This window comes from Rattus norvegicus, chromosome 6 (assembly GCF_021556685.1).
Source record: "Rattus norvegicus strain SHRSP/BbbUtx chromosome 6, alternate assembly SHRSP_T2T, whole genome shotgun sequence".
NCBI lineage: Eukaryota > Metazoa > Chordata > Mammalia > Rodentia > Muridae > Rattus > Rattus norvegicus.
Window position 1 is genome coordinate 100,162,844 of NC_141539.1, and position 19,197 is coordinate 100,182,040.

The 19,197-nt window shown below is 39.8% G+C and overlaps 1 protein-coding gene across 2 annotated transcripts in view; it reads right to left on the bottom strand.

The window, feature by feature from the left end:
* Kcnh5 (potassium voltage-gated channel subfamily H member 5) overlaps positions 1-19,197 on the bottom strand; it is a 285,644-nt gene that overhangs the window by 213,172 nt on the left and 53,275 nt on the right. The window contains 2 exon segments of one of the 2 annotated variants that reach the window (NM_133610.2): positions 12,760-13,152; positions 17,381-17,496. In NM_133610.2, coding sequence (NP_598294.1) covers positions 12,760-13,152; positions 17,381-17,496 — 509 coding nt within the window. 2 annotated transcript variants of the gene reach the window in all.

Below are 19,197 nucleotides of genomic sequence, written 5' to 3' on the forward strand. Positions count from 1 at the left end.
GAGAACTTCAGACCAATTTCCCTTATGAATATCGACGCAAAAATACTCAATAAAATTCTGGCAAACCGAATTCAAGAGCACATCAAAACAATCATCCACCATGATCAAGTAGGCTTCATCCCAGGCATGCAGGGATGGTTTAATATATGGAAAACCATCAACGTGATCCATTATATAAACAAACTGAAAGAACAGAACCACATGATCATTTCATTAGATGCTGAGAAAGCATTTGACAAAATTCAACACCCCTTCATGATAAAAGTCCTGGAAAGAATAGGAATTCAAGGCCCATACCTGAACATAGTAAAAGCCATATACAGCAAACCAGTTGCTAACATTAAACTAAATGGAGAGAAACTTGAAGCAATCCCACTAAAATCAGGGACTAGACAAGGCTGCCCACTCTCTCCCTACTTATTCAATATAGTTCTTGAAGTTCTAGCCAGAGCAATCAGACAACAAAAGGAGATCAAGGGGATACAGATCGGAAAAGAAGAGGTCAAAATATCACTATTTGCAGATGACATGATAGTATATTTAAGTGATCCCAAAAGTTCCACCAGAGAACTACTAAAGCTGATAAACAACTTCAGCAAAGTGGCTGGGTATAAAATTAACTCAAATAAATCAGTTGCCTTCCTCTATACAAAAGAGAAACAAGCCGAGAAAGAAATTAGGGAAACGACACCCTTCATAATAGACCCAAATAATATAAAGTACCTCGGTGTGACTTTAACCAAGCAAGTAAAAGATCTGTACAATAAGAACTTCAAGACACTGAGGAAAGAAATTGAAGAAGACTTCAGAAGATGGAAAGATCTCCCATGCTCATGGATTGGCAGGATTAATATAGTAAAAATGGCCATTTTACCAAAAGCAATCTACAGATTCAATGCAATCCCCATCAAAATACCAATCCAATTCTTCAAAGAGTTAGACAGAACAATTTGCAAATTCATCTGGAATAACAAAAAACCCAGGATAGCTAAAGCTATCCTCAACAATAAAAGGACTTCAGGGGGAATCACTATCCCTGAACTCAAGCAGTATTACAGAGCAATAGTGATAAAAACTGCATGGTATTGGTACAGAGACAGACAGATAGACCAATGGAATAGAATTGAAGACCCAGAAATGAACCCACACACCTATGGGCACTTGATTTTTGACAAAGGAGCCAAAACCATCCAATGGAAAAAAGATAGCATTTTCAGCAAATGGTGCTGGTTCAACTGGAGGGCAACATGTAGAAGAATGCAGATCGATCCATGCTTATCACCCTGTACAAAGCTTAAGTCCAAGTGGATCAAGGACCTCCACATCAAACCAGACACACTCAAACTAATAGAAGAAAAACTAGGGAAGCATCTGGAACACATAGGCACTGGAAAAAATTTCCTGAACAAAACAACAATGCGTATGCTCTAAGATCAAGAATCGACAAATGGGATCTCATAAAACTGCAAAGCTTCTGTAAGGCAAAGGACACTGTGGTTAGGACAAAACGGCAACCAACAGATTGGGAAAAGATCTTTACCAATACTACAACAGATAGAGGCCTTATATCCAAAATATACAAAGAACTCAAGAAGTTAGACCGCAGGGAAACAAATAACCCTATTAAAAAATGGGGTTCAGAGCTAAACAAGGAATTCACAGCTGAGGAATGCCGAATGGCTGAGAAACACCTAAAGAAATGTTCAACATCTTTAGTCATAAGGGAAATGCAAATCAAAACAACCCTGAGATTTCACCTCACACCAGTGAGAATGGCTAAGATCAAAAACTCAGGTGACAGCAGATGCTGGCGAGGATGTGGAGAAAGAGGAACACTCCTCCATTGTTGGTGGGATTGCAGACTGGTAAAACCATTTTGGAAATCAGTCTGGAGGTTCCTCAGAAAATTGGACATTGAACTGCCTGAGGATCCAGCTATACCTCTCTTGGGCATATACCCAAAAGATGCCTCAACATATAAAAGAGACACGTGCTCCACTATGTTCATCGCAGCCTTATTTATAATAGCCAGAAAATGGAAAGAACCTAGATGCCCTTCAACAGAGGAATGGATACAGAAAATGTGGTACATCTACACAATGGAATATTACTCAGCTATCAAAAACAACGAGTTTATGAAATTCGTAGGCAAATGGTTGGAACTGGAAAATATCATCCTGAGTGAGCTAACCCAATCACAGAAAGACATACATGGTATGCACTCATTGATAAGTGGCTATTAGCCCAAATGCTTGAATTACCCTAGATCCCTAGAACAAACGAAACTCAAGACGGATGATCAAAATGTGAATGCTTCACTCCTTCTTTAAATGAGGAAAAAGAATACCCTTGGCAGGGAAGGGAGAGGCAAAGATTAAAACAGAGACTGAAGGAACACCCATTCAGAGCCTGCCCCACATGTGGCCCATACATATACAGCCACCCAATTAGACAAGATGGATGAAGCAAAGAAGTGCAGACCGACAGGAGCCGGATGTAGATCGCTCCTGAGAGACACAGCCAGAATACAGCAAATACAGAGGCGAATGCCAGCAGCAAACCACTGAACTGAGAATAGGTCCCCTGTTGAAGGAATCAGAGAAAGAACTGGAAGAGCTTGAAGGGGCTCGAAACCCCAAAAGTACAACAATGCCAAGCAACCAGAGCTTCCAGGGACTAAGCCACTACCTAAAGACTATACATGGACTGACCCTGGACTCTGACCCCATATGTAGCAATGAATATCCTAGTAAGAGCACCAGTGGAAGGGGAAGCCCTGGGTCCTGCTAAGACTGAACCCCCAGTGAACTAGTCTATGGGGGGAGGGCGGCAATGGGGGGAGGGTTGGGAGGGGAACACCCATAAGGAAGGGGAGGGGGGAGGGGGATGTTTGCCCGGAAACCGGGAAAGGGAATAACATTCGAAATGTATATAAGAAATACTCAAGTTAATAAAAAATAAAAATGAGAAAGGAGATTGTTGATTACAGAATTCCACTGGATAGATTGAAGTTAACTGAAGGACTCTGAGATAAGACCTTCTGCTGTGGAGTGTAATCCAGCAGAAAAATCAATGTCACATACACACTAAAAGGTAGAAAAAAAATGAGGATATATTCTGGGTTTATGGATAATAGCACTTCATATAGCATTCATACTAATTCTTCCTTATTTGAGCTGTCAATAAAACATTTCAGTCAACATAACAGCAAATGTTTTTAGTGGATAACAACAAAATGATTCTGAAATCTACATGAAGAAGTGAAACAAAATATCAAGCATACTATTGAAGAAAAAGATCAAAACCGAAGATGGTTGATGCTACCTCATTATAAGGCATACTGTAATGCTACAGCGAACGAGAGAGTATGGAGTTGGTAAAAGATTAGAAAAACAGACGAATATAGCAGGACATGTAAACTAGAAATACATAACACATAACCCACACGCAACACTTACTCAGCTGATTTTTGACAAAAGAACAAAGTAGAACACGGTAACAGTGGTAACAGTTTTTTTTTTCAACAAATGGTAGGAGAGCAAGAACAATAGCGCATACTCCTAAGCCCAAAAGCACTTAGTCATAATCAATAAAAAACAGAAAACATAAAGCGTGGTGGGGCGGGGTAACACAGATGTCTCCATCCATTTTCTGTTGCTATCACAATACTACACACTGAGTATTTTATAAAGAAACATTATCTGAGTTCAGGCTTCTAGTCCACAGTTAAGGGGACATAGCTTATGAAGTCTACCTTGCTAGAGATCGTAAGGCAACACAAGGCATCACCAAGCAAAAGCCAGGAAATCCATGAGAGCCCTATCCAAGTGGGTGCTGATGACAGGCTATGACACGTCTTAAGACTGAATATAGATATGGTGCATTTTCCCAATGGATGCATTGGGAAAGAGCAAAACAGGCCGAGACCTCTCAGAGCTTTAGGATAGCTTTCTCAGCTACAAAACTCATATCGAAGCATATTCCTCAATGCATTAATGTTGAGAAAGGATACCTAAGGGGAAGCATTTAGACCCCAAGTGCTCCATGTCATGAATTGTTAATGCCACGTATGTAAGTCAATGTCTTCTGCTATGTGAGACACTGCATAAGGCCCTCACCACTCCCATGCCAGCTCCTTCACCCACGTTTCCAAGCACTGGAACCAAAAAGCAAATCCCTGTTACTTATAATTTATGTTTGAAACAAAGTGAGCAAGGCACTAACTTAATAACTTAAACCAATCTGCCTATCTACAAAATCCCTATCAAAGTTCCAATACCATTTCTCAAAGAAACAGAAAAACAATCTTACAATTCATATGTAGACACAAAAGATGTCAATAACAAAAGCAATCCTAAGGACAAAGAATAATGCCATAGGTATCACCATTCTGATTTCAAATCAAGCTACAGAACTATAGTAAAAATATCAGAATGGTCCTTACATAAAATTGGAGACATAGATTAAAGGCACACAGTAAAGGACCCATATACAAATATTTTCACTCCTCTCCTTCAAATTCATGGCCTTTCTTAATTGTGTGCGTGTGTGTGTGTGTGTGTGTGTGTGTGTGTGTGTGTGTGTGTTTCTAAATATAATCTATTCAGTCCTTATAAAGTTACTTGTACATATGTTTTCAGGGATAAATGACCATTTGACACTGGACAACAAACTGGCATGCTCTTCCCTGGGGAAGACCCACCTTTCCTGTCCCCAGATTTCTTCTGTTGCCTGTTGTTGTTTTTTGGATAGGTTGAGGCCTCATGGGCTTTTCCCATCCAGTGCTCCATGTTCGTTTCTGACATCCTTGTTTGGCTCATATTTGAGCAGTCATGTTGGTGAACTATTATCTATATAGCTTCTTTCTGATGTTACTAGGAGACACAATCTCACAGTAGACTCCTTGATCCTCAGGTTCTTTGGCATTGCAGAGGAGGAAAAGTACATTAGCAAGAAGAACCTCTTTAGCATCCAGTGTTAGAAAGAGCTGGCTCTCCATTTAACAGAAGAATGAACCCAATTCCTATCTCTCACCCTATTCAAAGTTCAACTCCAGATACAGCAAAGACATTAATAATTGAGTTGAAACATGAAAACTGATAAAGAAAAATTAGTCAAAGCACTTCAAGATTCACCTATAAATAAGGACTTAATAAAGCTCCGGGTACTCAATAAATAAGGCCAACAATTAAAAAAATGGAACCTCAAAATTTAAAACTTCTACTCAGAAAATAAAAAAGTTAATAAATTGAAGAGGTCAAGTACTAAATGGAGCACATCTTGGATAGCTATACCTATCACTAGAGACTAGTACCGGGAATACACACACACACACACACACACATACACATGTACATACATGTACAGATACATACTTACAAAGCTAAACAAGAAGAAATCAATAAGTCTGCTAAGGAAATAGACAGGTCTCAAAAGATTAAGAAAAAAATAACCAATAAACATTTGGAAACACATTCAGCCTCATTAGCCATCAGATAAATAACAATTAAAACAACTCTGGGATTTATATCAACCCTCTTAGAATAGCAGTCATCAAAAATATAAGTAACAACAAATACTATGAGGGTGTGGACAAAAGGAAAGCTCTCGCTCTGCTGGTGGAATATAAAGCAGTCAGCCCACTACAGAAATCAGTATGGAGTTTCCTCAAGAAAATAAAAATAGATTTCCTGTGTGACCAAGCTATACCCCAAAGAGCCCAACTCAACACATCCCAGAGAAACGTGTACACGAACGTTCATTTCATCATCTCGATTCACAATACCAAGAAACAAGATCAGCACAGACGTCCAACAAGAGAGGAGTGGATAAAATGTGTTTCAGCTGTAAAGAACAAAGTTATATCCTTTAGGGAAAACTAGAAGCATTGGAAATAGCCATAAACGTAATTGAGCCATCTCATAAAGAATATTGCATGTTTCCTCTTATTTGTGCTTCCTATATTTTATGCGCATACATAAAATCATGTGTGCTCCTAGGATGTGAAAGTGGAAACAAACTGTCTAGGAAAGGAGGTCTAGTGGGGAAGGGACAGAGGCACAGGGGATTGTTAGGCACACAATGTACACCTGGACAAACAGTAGCCTCATACAGCACAGTACCACGAACAATGATTACTAAGAGGAAATGGTAGAACGACACAGAAGAAATTGCATTCTACCACCTTCCTAATCCTCCCATTTTTGCTTTCAATGATCTATTTTAATTTAAAACATAATAGCAAGTCAACTGTTTAATTAATGGTATCTACTATTACTATTCTCGGATCCAAAGTGGCAAAAGGGACAGAGAGGTTCTAGTCTGACAAAACTCATTATCATCTACAAGCACGATTACCCTCTTCTGGATTCTCAATTCTTATTATGATAACTAGAGGTAAAAATCACAGTTTTAAATGTATGAGGTGACGTGAGGAGAGCACTATGACAAGCATAATTATGAACAAATGATAATGTGGACACTGTTTCAAAAGACTTTTCTAAAAATTAAAACTCATATCGATTTCTACTTAGCCATTACGATTCATCTTCTTTCCCTGCAGCATCTGTGCATGAGTGATCATTTTCCTAATGCTGCTTTGCTCTGACTCATTGTTCAGGCTTACGATGTAGCCATACTATCACCCCTCTAGCCCCCTTGCTACTGAGTTGTCTGCAGACCCAATCTTTCTTTATATACTTTATACACGTAGCTCCCCTGAGATTTCCCCAAATCAAGTACTCTAGGCCCCCATGCTGGTTCAAACGCACACTATGAATGAGCTAGATTCTACTCTTAGGACTCATGAGAGAATATTTTATCCTCTATTTTATGATTTCTGGAACATACATATTCCTCATTCTTAGACCAAAAGCTTTCTGTAATAGGTTCTTTCTTTCTTGCCCCGTAGTTTTCTCTAAAAGGCACATATCCAGTTCACAAATTCCTAGTAAATCAAATTACCTTCAAAGAGAATAGCAAGGATCTTGAAAATAAAGTGATATTAAGCTGCCTTAAGTTATTTTGTGCATGTACATGAATGAAGGATTAAACTGTTGTTCCCAGACTTATAGTCTCTCTTATTCCCTAGTCCCCACTTGCTGGTGTAGTTCCTCTTCCATTTTTACATCATTGTAGAAATCACCAAGAGTTAGTAAGACCACATGGCTTCATACCATTGGTGTATATCTATACAATGAATAAGCTACCACAAGGACTTACTGTTCACCACCTCAGTATTTACAATGAAACTACACACAGAAAACACAACAAATAAAGTAACAACAGCCTCTCAGACTGGTAGAACTTTTCAAGTGAAACTCATTAGTATCTTTTCACACTTAGTCCTTGAAACCATCTTGTAAGAAACTCAAGGCAAGACTGAGGAAAAGCCACTCTGTAACCACAAAGCATGTTCTATACTAGACAGAAGAGTCCAGGTCATCCGAAGACTAATAATAAAGTTGAAATAATTTTAACCATATTAATGCACATGGATGCACACAAATGGAGATGAAATATGAAGGTATTAATTAGAAGTGTTGAGATGGATGAAAGGAAGCCTTCCTGGGAAAGGAAGCCGAATGTTATGTAATGGATGGTTAATTAAGAGCCAACTCTTTAAGAACTGAATCCAGAGGAGGGCAAGGATGCATTAAATACCATACAAGCAAAGAAACAAGTGGATGCATAGATCGTACAGATAATGAGGTGGAAGAATCACATAATTAAAGGAACAATGTGGAATCAAAGTATAATATATTGAATTTAAAGAAAGTGAAGACGAGCTGGAAAGATGGCTCAGCAGTCAAGAGCATATGTTGCTTTTGCAGAGGTTCAATTCCCAGCCTACACATGGTGGCTCATAACAATCTGCCATACCAGTCCCATGGCATCTGATGTTCTCCTTTGACCTCCACAAGTACCAGGTCCACACATGGTAGTGTACATGCATACATACAGGCAAAACACTTATGCACATAAAATAACAAAATGAATAGATGTTTTAAATTATCAAGAAGAATGAACAGAAGTCCTCGTGTTATTTGGGAGAAAGGTAAAGAGTCTCCCAACCTTTTGGGATTTAAGTCAGTTGCTAATATAAAAATGTAAGAATTATGGATTAGCAGGGATATATATTCAACCCATTAGAAAGGGTCCAGTGTATTGAGGGAAGCCTTAGTCCATACAGTAGAGCGTAAAGTACCATGGAGGCAGCACAAAAAGAAAAGACAGGAAAAGCATGAAAAATGAAAAATGTACAATGCTCTAAATAAGTCAGAATGCATTTAATCACAGTAAATATGAGTAAATTAAGCTGCACAGTGTGACGACTCTCAGAATCTATCTAGTCTTTATAAAATATACATTGAATGTAATAATCTATAATTATGGAGCATTAAATATAGCAATGTACATGCCAAGTGCACACGAATGATACAGAGCAAATTTAGCTGCATTGGTATTGAGCAAAAAGGAATCATTGTGGTCAAAGCAAGTTAGAAAATACTGATAAAGCAATCCCCAGAAGCTGCAGCAGCAAGATGATGCTTTGGAAAGCAGCTTAGAATAAACAAGAAAATTACAGGGCTTGTTCAACATATTAAACAAAAAGTGCTCCAGAGGGGAGAAAAACAGAAAAAAAGCAGAAAGGAGCAAGAATTATCATGAAAATAAATTATCAAGGCAGAATTCATTATCTTCGAGATCAAAGAAGGCCATTCCATCGATATCTGTGAAAATGTATGAAACTGGCCCTATTCTAAGGCATGTCATCAGGCAGTGTCTAAACCTTATAGCACAAGAGATACATTAAGCCTCTACAAAGAGAAAACAGGTCATGGGAAAAGGATCAAAAACTATAATGGTTTCAAGTTTCTTAAATGGAACCATTGAAAGGTAGAGTACATTTGTATCATATCTTCAAAATCCTAAAGGAAAATTACCTCCAGGCAAAAAAATTCAACATCTAACCAAACTCTTGAATGGGAAGGATGGTGAAGAGACATTTGTGTAAATCCATGATATTGAATAACCATCTCTTGCACTGGTAGATTGAGAAGATAGTTAATCAAGGAGTGGAAACCATCAGATTAAACATCGGATAGGAAGTGCATAGAAATGAGCGCCTTTGGGGAAAATAGAAAGGGCAGAGAAGGAAAAGTAACCATGGGATGCTGGACACCTCAGTGATGGCAAGTCTGTTGAATATAAATGTGCTGGCAATGTTTATTGAACCAAAGGGATGAGCTACCTTTATGAGAATAAGTTGATGGCAATAAAGCAGGTAGGAAAGGAGTCTGAAAGCTGAGACTCCAGGATTCAAAGGCAAAGAGGAGACCTAAAGCTGAATCATCAGAGGAAAGGTAGACAATTGTGTTTTCAGTGGCATGGAAATAAATTATAATAAATAAATAAATAAATAAATAAATAAATAAATAAATAAATAAATAAACCACCTAAACAATTGAAATCATTTCCTAGAGCTTATTCTTTTTTAAATAAGGTTTTGCCTACTGTTCTTCAAAGAACCTTTACCTATTTTTACTCCCTTGACCAATGTGTGACAGTCGCCGCCCCCCACCCTCTCCAAACTGCTTTGTCCATACACGTCCTAGAAGGAACAAGCGCCAAGCCAGAGTCACTGTGCAAAAAATTGACTAGAATAAATGTCTGAAGGACATAGAGAATGAAGGACAGGAAGTTGGGGTGAAACCTCTAGACAAAACAGATATCTAGCATCACTCAAAGGTTAACAGAAAATTTGACATAGGAGAGTTCAAAATGCAGCACAGAAAGAGAGAAGGCCAGAATGACCGTCATCCAAATACTTATATGCCTGCAGTATGTAGTAACAATGGAGGGAAAGAAAAGCCAGGAATTGGATGGAAAGTGGGAATGGATAGACGGAAGGTTTGGAGAGAAGAAAGAGAAAGGAAAATCATTGTAATTAAAACACAATCTCAAAAGTAAATAACCAGCGACAAATGTTAAGTCGTCCCACCATCCCTTTTAATGACGAACCTCCCTCCATACTTAGTGACAGGCCGAGAGCACCTTTGAGAAACATGTCTTCAACATGACACTGTATCAGTCAGACCCGGAACACAGCCACCTTCAGAAAACTGTGTTCAGCAGTGCGTTGTCTGATGTTAGCAACTGGCTGGAGAGAGTTAAAGCGAAGAGGGCTTGATCTCCTGTTCTGTAGCTTTCCACGGTGTACTAATTCACACTGTGGCCAGTTTCAAGAGACCAAGGCGAAACCTCTGAATTCTGAGCTTGAAATCAGTGGGAACAACTGGCTTTCCATGCCAGAGCTTGGCCTGGGACAGTGTTGGCTGCACAGGGAAGAGAAGTGTGAGCAGCAGACCCCCTCGGATGCCGTACTCAGCAGCCTGGTGTTTTCAGTGCAGCTCTGACCTTTCGGGTCTATAACTGGGAACGGAATCTCAAAGTAGGTTACTCTGCACTGTCTCTAGAATGAATGAGGTCAAGTGTCTTTTAAAATAGTTCTATGTTCACATATTATGACACAATGAAGCTCACAATCATAGACACGTCTCATTATGATGGAATGAATTTCCTTATACTCTTTTCTGTGCATCAAGTCACACTATTGACTTCTTTATCAACTAGCAAAACACATACACTTAAGGTGTACATATTTGTCTGACTTATCTAGACATTATGGAATAACTAAATATCGCTAATTGATGTATGTATTGTCTCTATCCATGATCATTTTTGTGGTGAGAACACTTAGTCCCTGCTATGGTTTGCATACAGACTGCCCCCCCCTCAGAGACCCATCTTTAGGGGCTTCTTCCCCAGGGTTAAACTGCAGGCTTTTAGGAGATAGGGCCTAAGGAAAGCCCTTAAGCCACTTGGGAGTGTGGTCTTACAATGGCTTGTGGTGCCCTGCCAATACCCTTTCGGTGTATTTCTGGGGTAAGATGTGGCTGCATGTGCTACCACATGTTCACATCATTTCTTTTTAACCAGAGACCCTAAGAAATGGGGCTGCTAAATCTTGTTCTTGGACCTCCAAATCTATGAGCAGAATATTGCCTTCATAAGTAATCTGTCTAGGTATTTTGTTACGGTAATGCAAGTTTCACTAATAGGCCCTCACTCTCCCTAATCAATCAACTTCTTCAGTACTTTTTAAGAATATAGTACATTTCTAATTGTGTCCTCATGTGGCACAACAAATCTTTATCAATATACTCTTTCAGCATTTTTAAGACTATTGTATATTTCTAATTGTGTCATCATGTGGCACCTCTTCTGAATGAATGAAATTTTGTAGTCTTAGTTCAACATCTTCCCAAGCCTCCTTTAATAGCATAGGGCACTGCCCCACCATTCTTCCCTACTTATTTGAGATCAACTTCATTCAAATCCCCACATAACTGATTGTTTCAGTAAAACCTTTATGCCTATGTCTAAGTAACTGAAACCATAACATGCTCATGTAATAATCCATGTGGGAAATGGAATACTGCTTATTCTGTTTTATCTTATGATTGGCATTTTCAAAGTTAGTTCCTCGTATACTTTTAACAGCTTGCTGTATGTAGACTCTAAAATTAAAGAATAGATATCATTCATTGATTTTCCATAACTCTAGAGTAATAGTTATGTGTACACTATCAAAATAAAAAGGGCAACATTTAACTTAGGGAAAGTACATTTAAATATCAATACGATGTTGATGGAGAAAGAAAATTTATGGAAAACTCAACAAAGAAAAGGTTCAGTCTACTCCCAACACAGACAGAGCCACAGTAGTGCAATGAACTTTCCAACTGGGTGATCTAATGGAGATACTGTAGCGTCTTTAGGGAAAACAACATGGTTACATTATCATTGTTAAAACAATTTAATAACAGACTCGTTATACTGTCTGACCTGAGTTTTCTTATTGGTTGCATCCTCCCAACTTGGTACAATGATTTGTAAATCATTCATCCGTAACTTAGAGAGAAGAAGCTGTGAGCGAAGGGATCCTTTAATACCCTTTAATATTGCCATTTTCACAAACACCATAGAGCAGAACCCTGAGTGAGGCCAGACATCAGAAGTCACCAAATACACTTTCTACCTATCCCTGTATCTATAATGAATTGAAAGCAAAAGCAGAAATCAAAATTCTAACAGTTCAAAAACTGTTGGAAAATATGTGGGTTTTTAGGTTAACTCTTAAAACATAAGTGAAAAGTTTGTAAGCACGTGGAGTTTTCAAAGTTGCTGTCTTTCAGAGAAAGCATATTTTTGTGCCCTGAGCCCATCACCTAGACTGTGAACTACGTTTGACTCCAAGTGTGCCACTGCTGTGTTCTCCGAAATGAACCTTCCACCCCTCCTCCTGCTGCTCTTCCTCCTGCTTTCTTGTTCTCCCTCTTCCTCCCCTTCCTTCTGCTCCTTCCCTTCCTCCTTCTCCCCTGCACTATCCTCCTTCCTCCTGTTCCTCCTCTACCTGCTTCTTCCTCCTGTTTTCCTCCAATCACAATTTTCATAGCCCTTTTCCCAGCAATTCACTTGTTCATCCAAAAAATCATGGGGAAGACACAGGGAGAAGTTAATTTAAGAAAACCAACTGTGATTTTTGGCACATGCTTAATAATAACGGGGGCATAAATGGAAGGGAAACTGAAAAAGACATTTTATCGTCTGTGCAATCCTTGGAACTCTACCGTTTTCAAAACATTTGATATCCAATACTCCAAAACTAAAACCAAAACCAAAAAAAAAACTTACCTCATCCACATTTTCAAAGGCATTGATGATGTCATAAGGTAAACAAGACAGCAGATCAATCACAAACCAAGTTTTCAGATAGTTCATCCGTATGAGTTTTGGGTCAGAAATGACCTCTCCACCCGGCCCCACAAAAGTCGTGTGAAAGTTTAAAACGATGTCCACCAGAAAAATAACGTCCACCACGCTGTCCAGAACCAGCCAGGCGATATTGTTCTGTTTTGTTTTGAAGGAAACGTTGTAAGGAACCATGATGGCGGTGTAGAAGGTAAGAATTAAAATCACCCAATCCCACGTAGTTTTGAAAGCACAGTAATGTAAGATGATGTGCGGCGGCGTCTTTGGCGCTTCTTGTTTGTACTGAGGAAGGATGTCTGATCCCAGCTGAAGAACCTAAAAGAAAGCAACGGTGTATATAAACATGTGGGACACCTCTGAAGACAGATATGATTGCGCCCCTGCTGGGCACTCAAACCGCAGACCAAGTCACGTAATCGTCAGTTTTAGGCCAATCGTACTTTATTGTTTCCCTTTTCCAAAATGCCCCAAATTTTACCCAAAGGACCCATATGTGAGTGCAACTATTCCACAGTTGATATGATCTCTGGCCACTGGTCCATCTGCCTGGCTCTCCGGTGGCTAATCTTGACCCGGGTGCTCCTGCGCATGCACTGGGCAGGCCTGACAAGAATCATGTGACTTCACTGGCTGTTCCATAGTTACTTGGATGACTGACCATCATTCATTGTTCGCATATATTAAACACCTTAGAAAACATACTTTTGCTTCTAATGGTCTCCCTGAATCCCAGGGCCTCACCGCTGGTAGTCTCGATGGATTTGCTCAACAAGAATCCTAGTGGCTAACAGGACAGTGTTGGGGGAGGAGGGGTGATACAGCCTATTTTTTCCCTTTTCTCTCTAAAATCAGGATGTAAAATAAGCATTGTGTTTCTTGTCTGGTACAAGCTTCCTTCAGAAAACAAAACACTAAATACCAGGTTTAGCTCTCTGTACCACTTTAATAAGTGAAAAACTATCAGAGCAAGTTTTATACCAACCTTAACTTACTCTACTGGGTCTAATTAAAGTAAGAGAAGGAAAGTAAGGGTCAAAGCTGGAGACCTGAAGACAGGACTCACATTGCCTGCTAGAACCTGGGAACTGTGAAACAAGTTGAGGAAGCATATCCAAAATTTCCATCTCTCACATTAATGCCATTAAGGGTAATGCGAGTGCCAAAGAGTGTGGCAATAGCGTTTCTTAACTAACTAGTAGTTACTCAGTGTTCTAGAAAAGGAAAGAATATAGGAGGGAGGAGTCAAAGTGATAAACGCATCAAACATTTGAATGCATGAATAATCAAAGATAAACATTAGCATATAGCTCTATGATTTATTCAATAACACACACACACACAAGCAAGTGCATTTGCTTATTCATGTATCTTTTGAAGTCTGGAAGAGTATTCGAAAATTTCTCATATATCAAGCTTACTTAGAAGACTAAGTATCTTGCTATTTTCAATATTAAAAAATATTACTAGTATTTTCTGTGGCTGCATATCATACTTAGGATTTTAACTCGGGGCTCTTAGCACTATTTTAAGGCCATTTCATGTATTTACCTACACTCTCGGAGCCCCAGGTCTATTTACCCCTAAGGTCTTAACTTACTTACTAACCATTTATCCTAGCAGGAAAGTGAGCACCACGTTGAGATGGAGTGCTAGATATAAAAGAACCGCACGTAGTTATGGCTTCTCTCTTACCTTCTGACCACCATCAGCTCCAGTCTCACTGGGGGAGGAGATGGAAAATGCTTCTTTTACCATCATCTGTAACTTCACCTTCTCTAGTTAGATCTCAAGCGGTAATCCAGTGTGTTTCAAATCTGGCCCACAATAGAATCTTCTCAAGTTTTCTGAAGTTTGGTGTATTCGCACCTAGACCCCACTCCTACCCCAGGAATCATGGCACTGGCCTTAAGTGGGTTTTGAGAAAGTCTGCATTTTATCTTTACCAGGCGATGAGTGTAGAGCTCACATAGTGTCTTTTTCTTCTCTTTTCCATTTCAATCCTAGCTAGTCAGACAGGATTAGCAAAGGAGAGAGATCTACAGATTCCAGAGGAAGGGGAGCAAGAAGAGGAGGAGAAAGGGGAAGGAAATAGAGAGGCCAGCGGAGGAATAGGGGAAGGGTAGACCACAGAAAAAGATGCAAACCTGTTGGGATTTGACCTTTGACATAGGCAGCCAGGTCTTCTACCTGAGCTCTGTCTTGTACTCTTCTGTGTGGCAGTGAGTGACAGCTCTGCCTGCCAGCTTCCTTTCTCTAAGAGTCGTGTGAGAATATAGTTACATGGCTGAGTTTGATTTTGCATCAATAGCCACACTGTTTCCACCTGAAGATCTAAGCCCTTGTTCTAAGGCAGAACTCACTGACAGAAGACAGTATTTATCTCTAGCCAACATTAGCTGAAAGCAATCAGTCAGATAACAGTACATGTGGACAATGTATTAACTGCTTCCATATGGGCAGAATCTTTTAACCTAGGATCTGCTTCAAATCAGGTGGAGAGGAGATCTAATTTATGTGCCTAGGAAAAGTGAAAATTCCAGAGGAAACTGTATCTTAGGACTTTGGTGTAACCAAAAAGACAGTACTCCTGTACCCACTTGGGGTTTCTTTTGGGTCTGGTTTTGGAAACCCAAAGGCACACTCCCCTCCGCTCCCCTGCATGACCATGGAAGAAGTCTCAGTTGGAAGTCTGGCAACTTCTCCCTTCTCTAAAGCAGCAAACTTCAGACCTGATAGAAAGCAGTATTGTGTTGGACTTGGTTTTATGAATCCTAAGTCACTGTCTGATTAAAAAAAAAAACCATGTCAGAAACAAAAGAAAAGGAAAAGTCAAATGGAAAGGAGAGTGAAAAACATCCCTCACAATGATGAGACGGAATGTGAAAGCTCGCACAAGGAACATCCTAGAGTAGCTGTGGTTCAGGGGGATGTTGCCCTCCTCCAGGCCCCTTCCCTCTAGTTGGGTAGTGGAGGGAAGAAAATCTGAGGATAAAGCAGAGACAGAGGCCAGCAGGAAGCCTGCCTAGAAAGCCTCAGCACATGCAAAAGCAAACTTGCCTGGGCTGGGCTCAGTGAAGGAACTGAACACTTCAGGCAGAAGGGAAGGAAACTTCAACGGAAGCAGTACTTGGTAAGGAGCACTGTTGTACTTAGTAAAGAGCACTATCGTATTTAGTGAGGAGCACTGTCATACTCGGTATGGAGCACTATCGTACTTAGTGAGGAGCACTGTCATACTCGGTATGGAGCACTGTTGTACTTAGTAAGGAGCACTGTTGAAAAGGAAACTCCACTCGGCTGCATTCAATAGTAAGCCAGCTGTGGGTCGTCTTTGTACACAGTATGAACAGGAATACTTAATATTGCATTCATCTCTTATTTAAGCATGGCTATACCAAAAAGTGTTCTGCCTTCTCCATGATAACAGCTATTAAGGGGGGGGAGGGGGCAGAGATACAGAGACAGAGACAGAGACAGGAAAAACAAAGAGAAAAGGAAAACTTCTAACAGGTCTCTTTGCTGGTTACGAACTAAGGAAAACTCCTGAACTCAAAATTTAAGGAATAGGCTTTATTTCCCAGCCCTCTCTGAATCAGAATTGGTATTTATAGCTAATTAAGACATGCCTCAGCTCATCTTTCTCTAGTAATGTAAATCAATGAACATATAGATTTAATGGTGTCTTTCTCCTCCTTACTAAGTTAATTCACATTTTACAAAGCCAGCATCATTTGGTTAGCGCTCTCTCTCTCTCTCTCTCTCTCTCTCTCTCTCTCTCTCTCTGTGTGTGTGTGTGTGTGTGTGTGTGTGTGTGTGTGTGTGATTTGGGGGTGCTAAGGTTATGCCATGACACACATGTTGAAGTCAAAGGAAATCTGCAGAAGTTGGTTCTCTGCTTCCACCATATGGATTCCAGAAATAGAATTCAGGATGCCAGCCTCACCAGCAAGCACCTCTGTCTAGTTCTTACACACACACACACACACACACACACACACACACACACACACACACACACACACAACACGAATGAAAGAATGAGAGAATGAATGAATGCGTGCTCTGTCCCATTTGTTCAGTTAAATCATACATGCTCTAAGCATCACTTAATACAGCATGAACTACATTTCCATGCAAAAGTTGGAACAAACAAAAGGAAATATTCCACATTTCTACAGTTCTATAGATAGATAGATAGATAGATAGATAGATAGATAGATAGATAGATAGATGATGGATGATGGATGGATAGATAGATGGATGGATGGATGGACGGACAGACAGACAGATAGATAGATGATGGATGGATGATGGATGGATGGATAGATGGATGGATGGATGGATGAATGGATAGATAGATAAATGATGGATGGATGATGGATGGATGGATAGGTGGGTGGGTGGATGGATGGATAGATAGATAGATAGATAGATAGATAGATAGATAGATAGATAATTACCTAGCAATTATGCTTATATTGAATAATTTGGGGGAAAGTGTATCAACGCCACTTCCTGGGAACATAGTCCTTCTCATACTTACTTCTGCCAGTCTTGAATGTTTGTGGACTGTCTCTGTTTTATTCATTGGTGTAAGCTGCTGTAACACACTCCGGCTGTTTGTCAAAGCCCGTGTCAACCGGGCAAATTTCGTCCAACCTTTAAAGGATGAGGAGAGAGTTTTGGTTATTGACATACAGTGAATTGAAAACCCCACATTCTCTCAGAATGTCAAAGGATTGCAGCCAATCACATGCTGTCCATGAAAACTGAAAAGTGTCAGTTTTATTCCTAAGTAAACACCCATCATATATTTGAAGTGTGACTAAAATGATGTACATTCCAATCTTTGTGGCACTTTGTAGCACTTGTGCCTTTCTCAGATCTATTATGTAGTCCCTGTAGACAAGGTAGATACTGGGTTTAAAAATAAACTGTGGTCCTGTTTGCTTGGTATGGGTTTGCTAAGGAAAAATGGCTGCCTAGCCACGCATCTGTGTGTTCCAAGTCCCTAGATCTCACTAATGGAATGTAAGCAAAAACATGGTGCCACATCCGTATCTCTATTTCAGAAGCAAGCTGATATCAAGGGGTTTCTTCCCCTTCTACCAGCTGGAGGCAAAGGGCAAGACCTGAGGGTAACCGTAGGCCAATACACTGGATAGCTGTGCAGAAGGATGCCAGCCAGGGCCACTTGCTTTGGATTATTATATGAACAAAAAATAGGCTTCTCCTGCATCAAATAAATGTTGTTCCTTATTAATAAAAATAACACATAACATTAATACATTATTATTGTTTGTTAGAGCAGCTACTATCACCCTAATGAAAACAGTTCTTCCGGGTGTTGTACACAGATTTGTACAGGAGGAATAGCTCAGTTCCAACCGCTCTCCCATATTGTGGTTCTTATCGCACATTCTACCTTCCTTGTAGCATAACAAACGTTATTTCCCTCATTAACAATTGCACTGATATCTAAAAAGTTATGCTTTGAATATCTAAAGCCCTAATCACATTTTCTGAAAGAGAAGTTGCTTTTGGGAAAAAGGAATGCGAATTTAATGGGAAGAAAATTTCTTCTGGGGTCTCAAATTGCCATTATTAAAATCATTAATTTCAAAGAAATACCAATGAGATGTGAGCAAATAGAGAAAATTCTGGCCCTGTCTCGACTCTCCTTTCTCTAGCTAGATCAAAAGCTAAGCTCTATTGAAGATTTGTTTAAAGCCATTTCAGCATTTCCGCAGTATTACCCACTGACGGGATAGTCTCCAATCTGCTCCTTAAAAATGAAAACTGCAGCTGGTCAAAAGGGCTGAATGTAGTGGCTTGATGAAATTTCAGATGATTCAATGAACACTGAAAAAACCCGGGCCTACAGAAGACTAATGCCTGTCAAATCGCAGAGTACAGGTAACACGGACTTTACTACTAGCCTGATTATTCAGGCTTAGAACTTCTCCCACCAATTTTGCTCCTTCTGTGTGTTCACAGATTGGGTGAGAAGTAAGCTGACATCCCTGGGTGGAAAGTCTTGTTTTCTTCTTTAGTAACAGACCTTATCCTAGTGACTGGCACTTAGAGTCAGGTTGGAGACAGCCTTACCTGAAACCCAAGGTTCTGTACAATGTTCTGCTTTCCCAATGAGGCAACAAAGACACCATCAGCTCTCCACTTAACACCGCTCATGCAAACACACACACACACACACACACACACACACACACACACACACACGTGCTTCTAAGCCTTCTAGTTTATAATTTGTGAATAAATATCTTTCAAAATGAATGCCTTCCATCCTTAGATGTCAAACAGTACAGCCTGTGTAATTGCGGACAGGTGGCAACCCCCTAA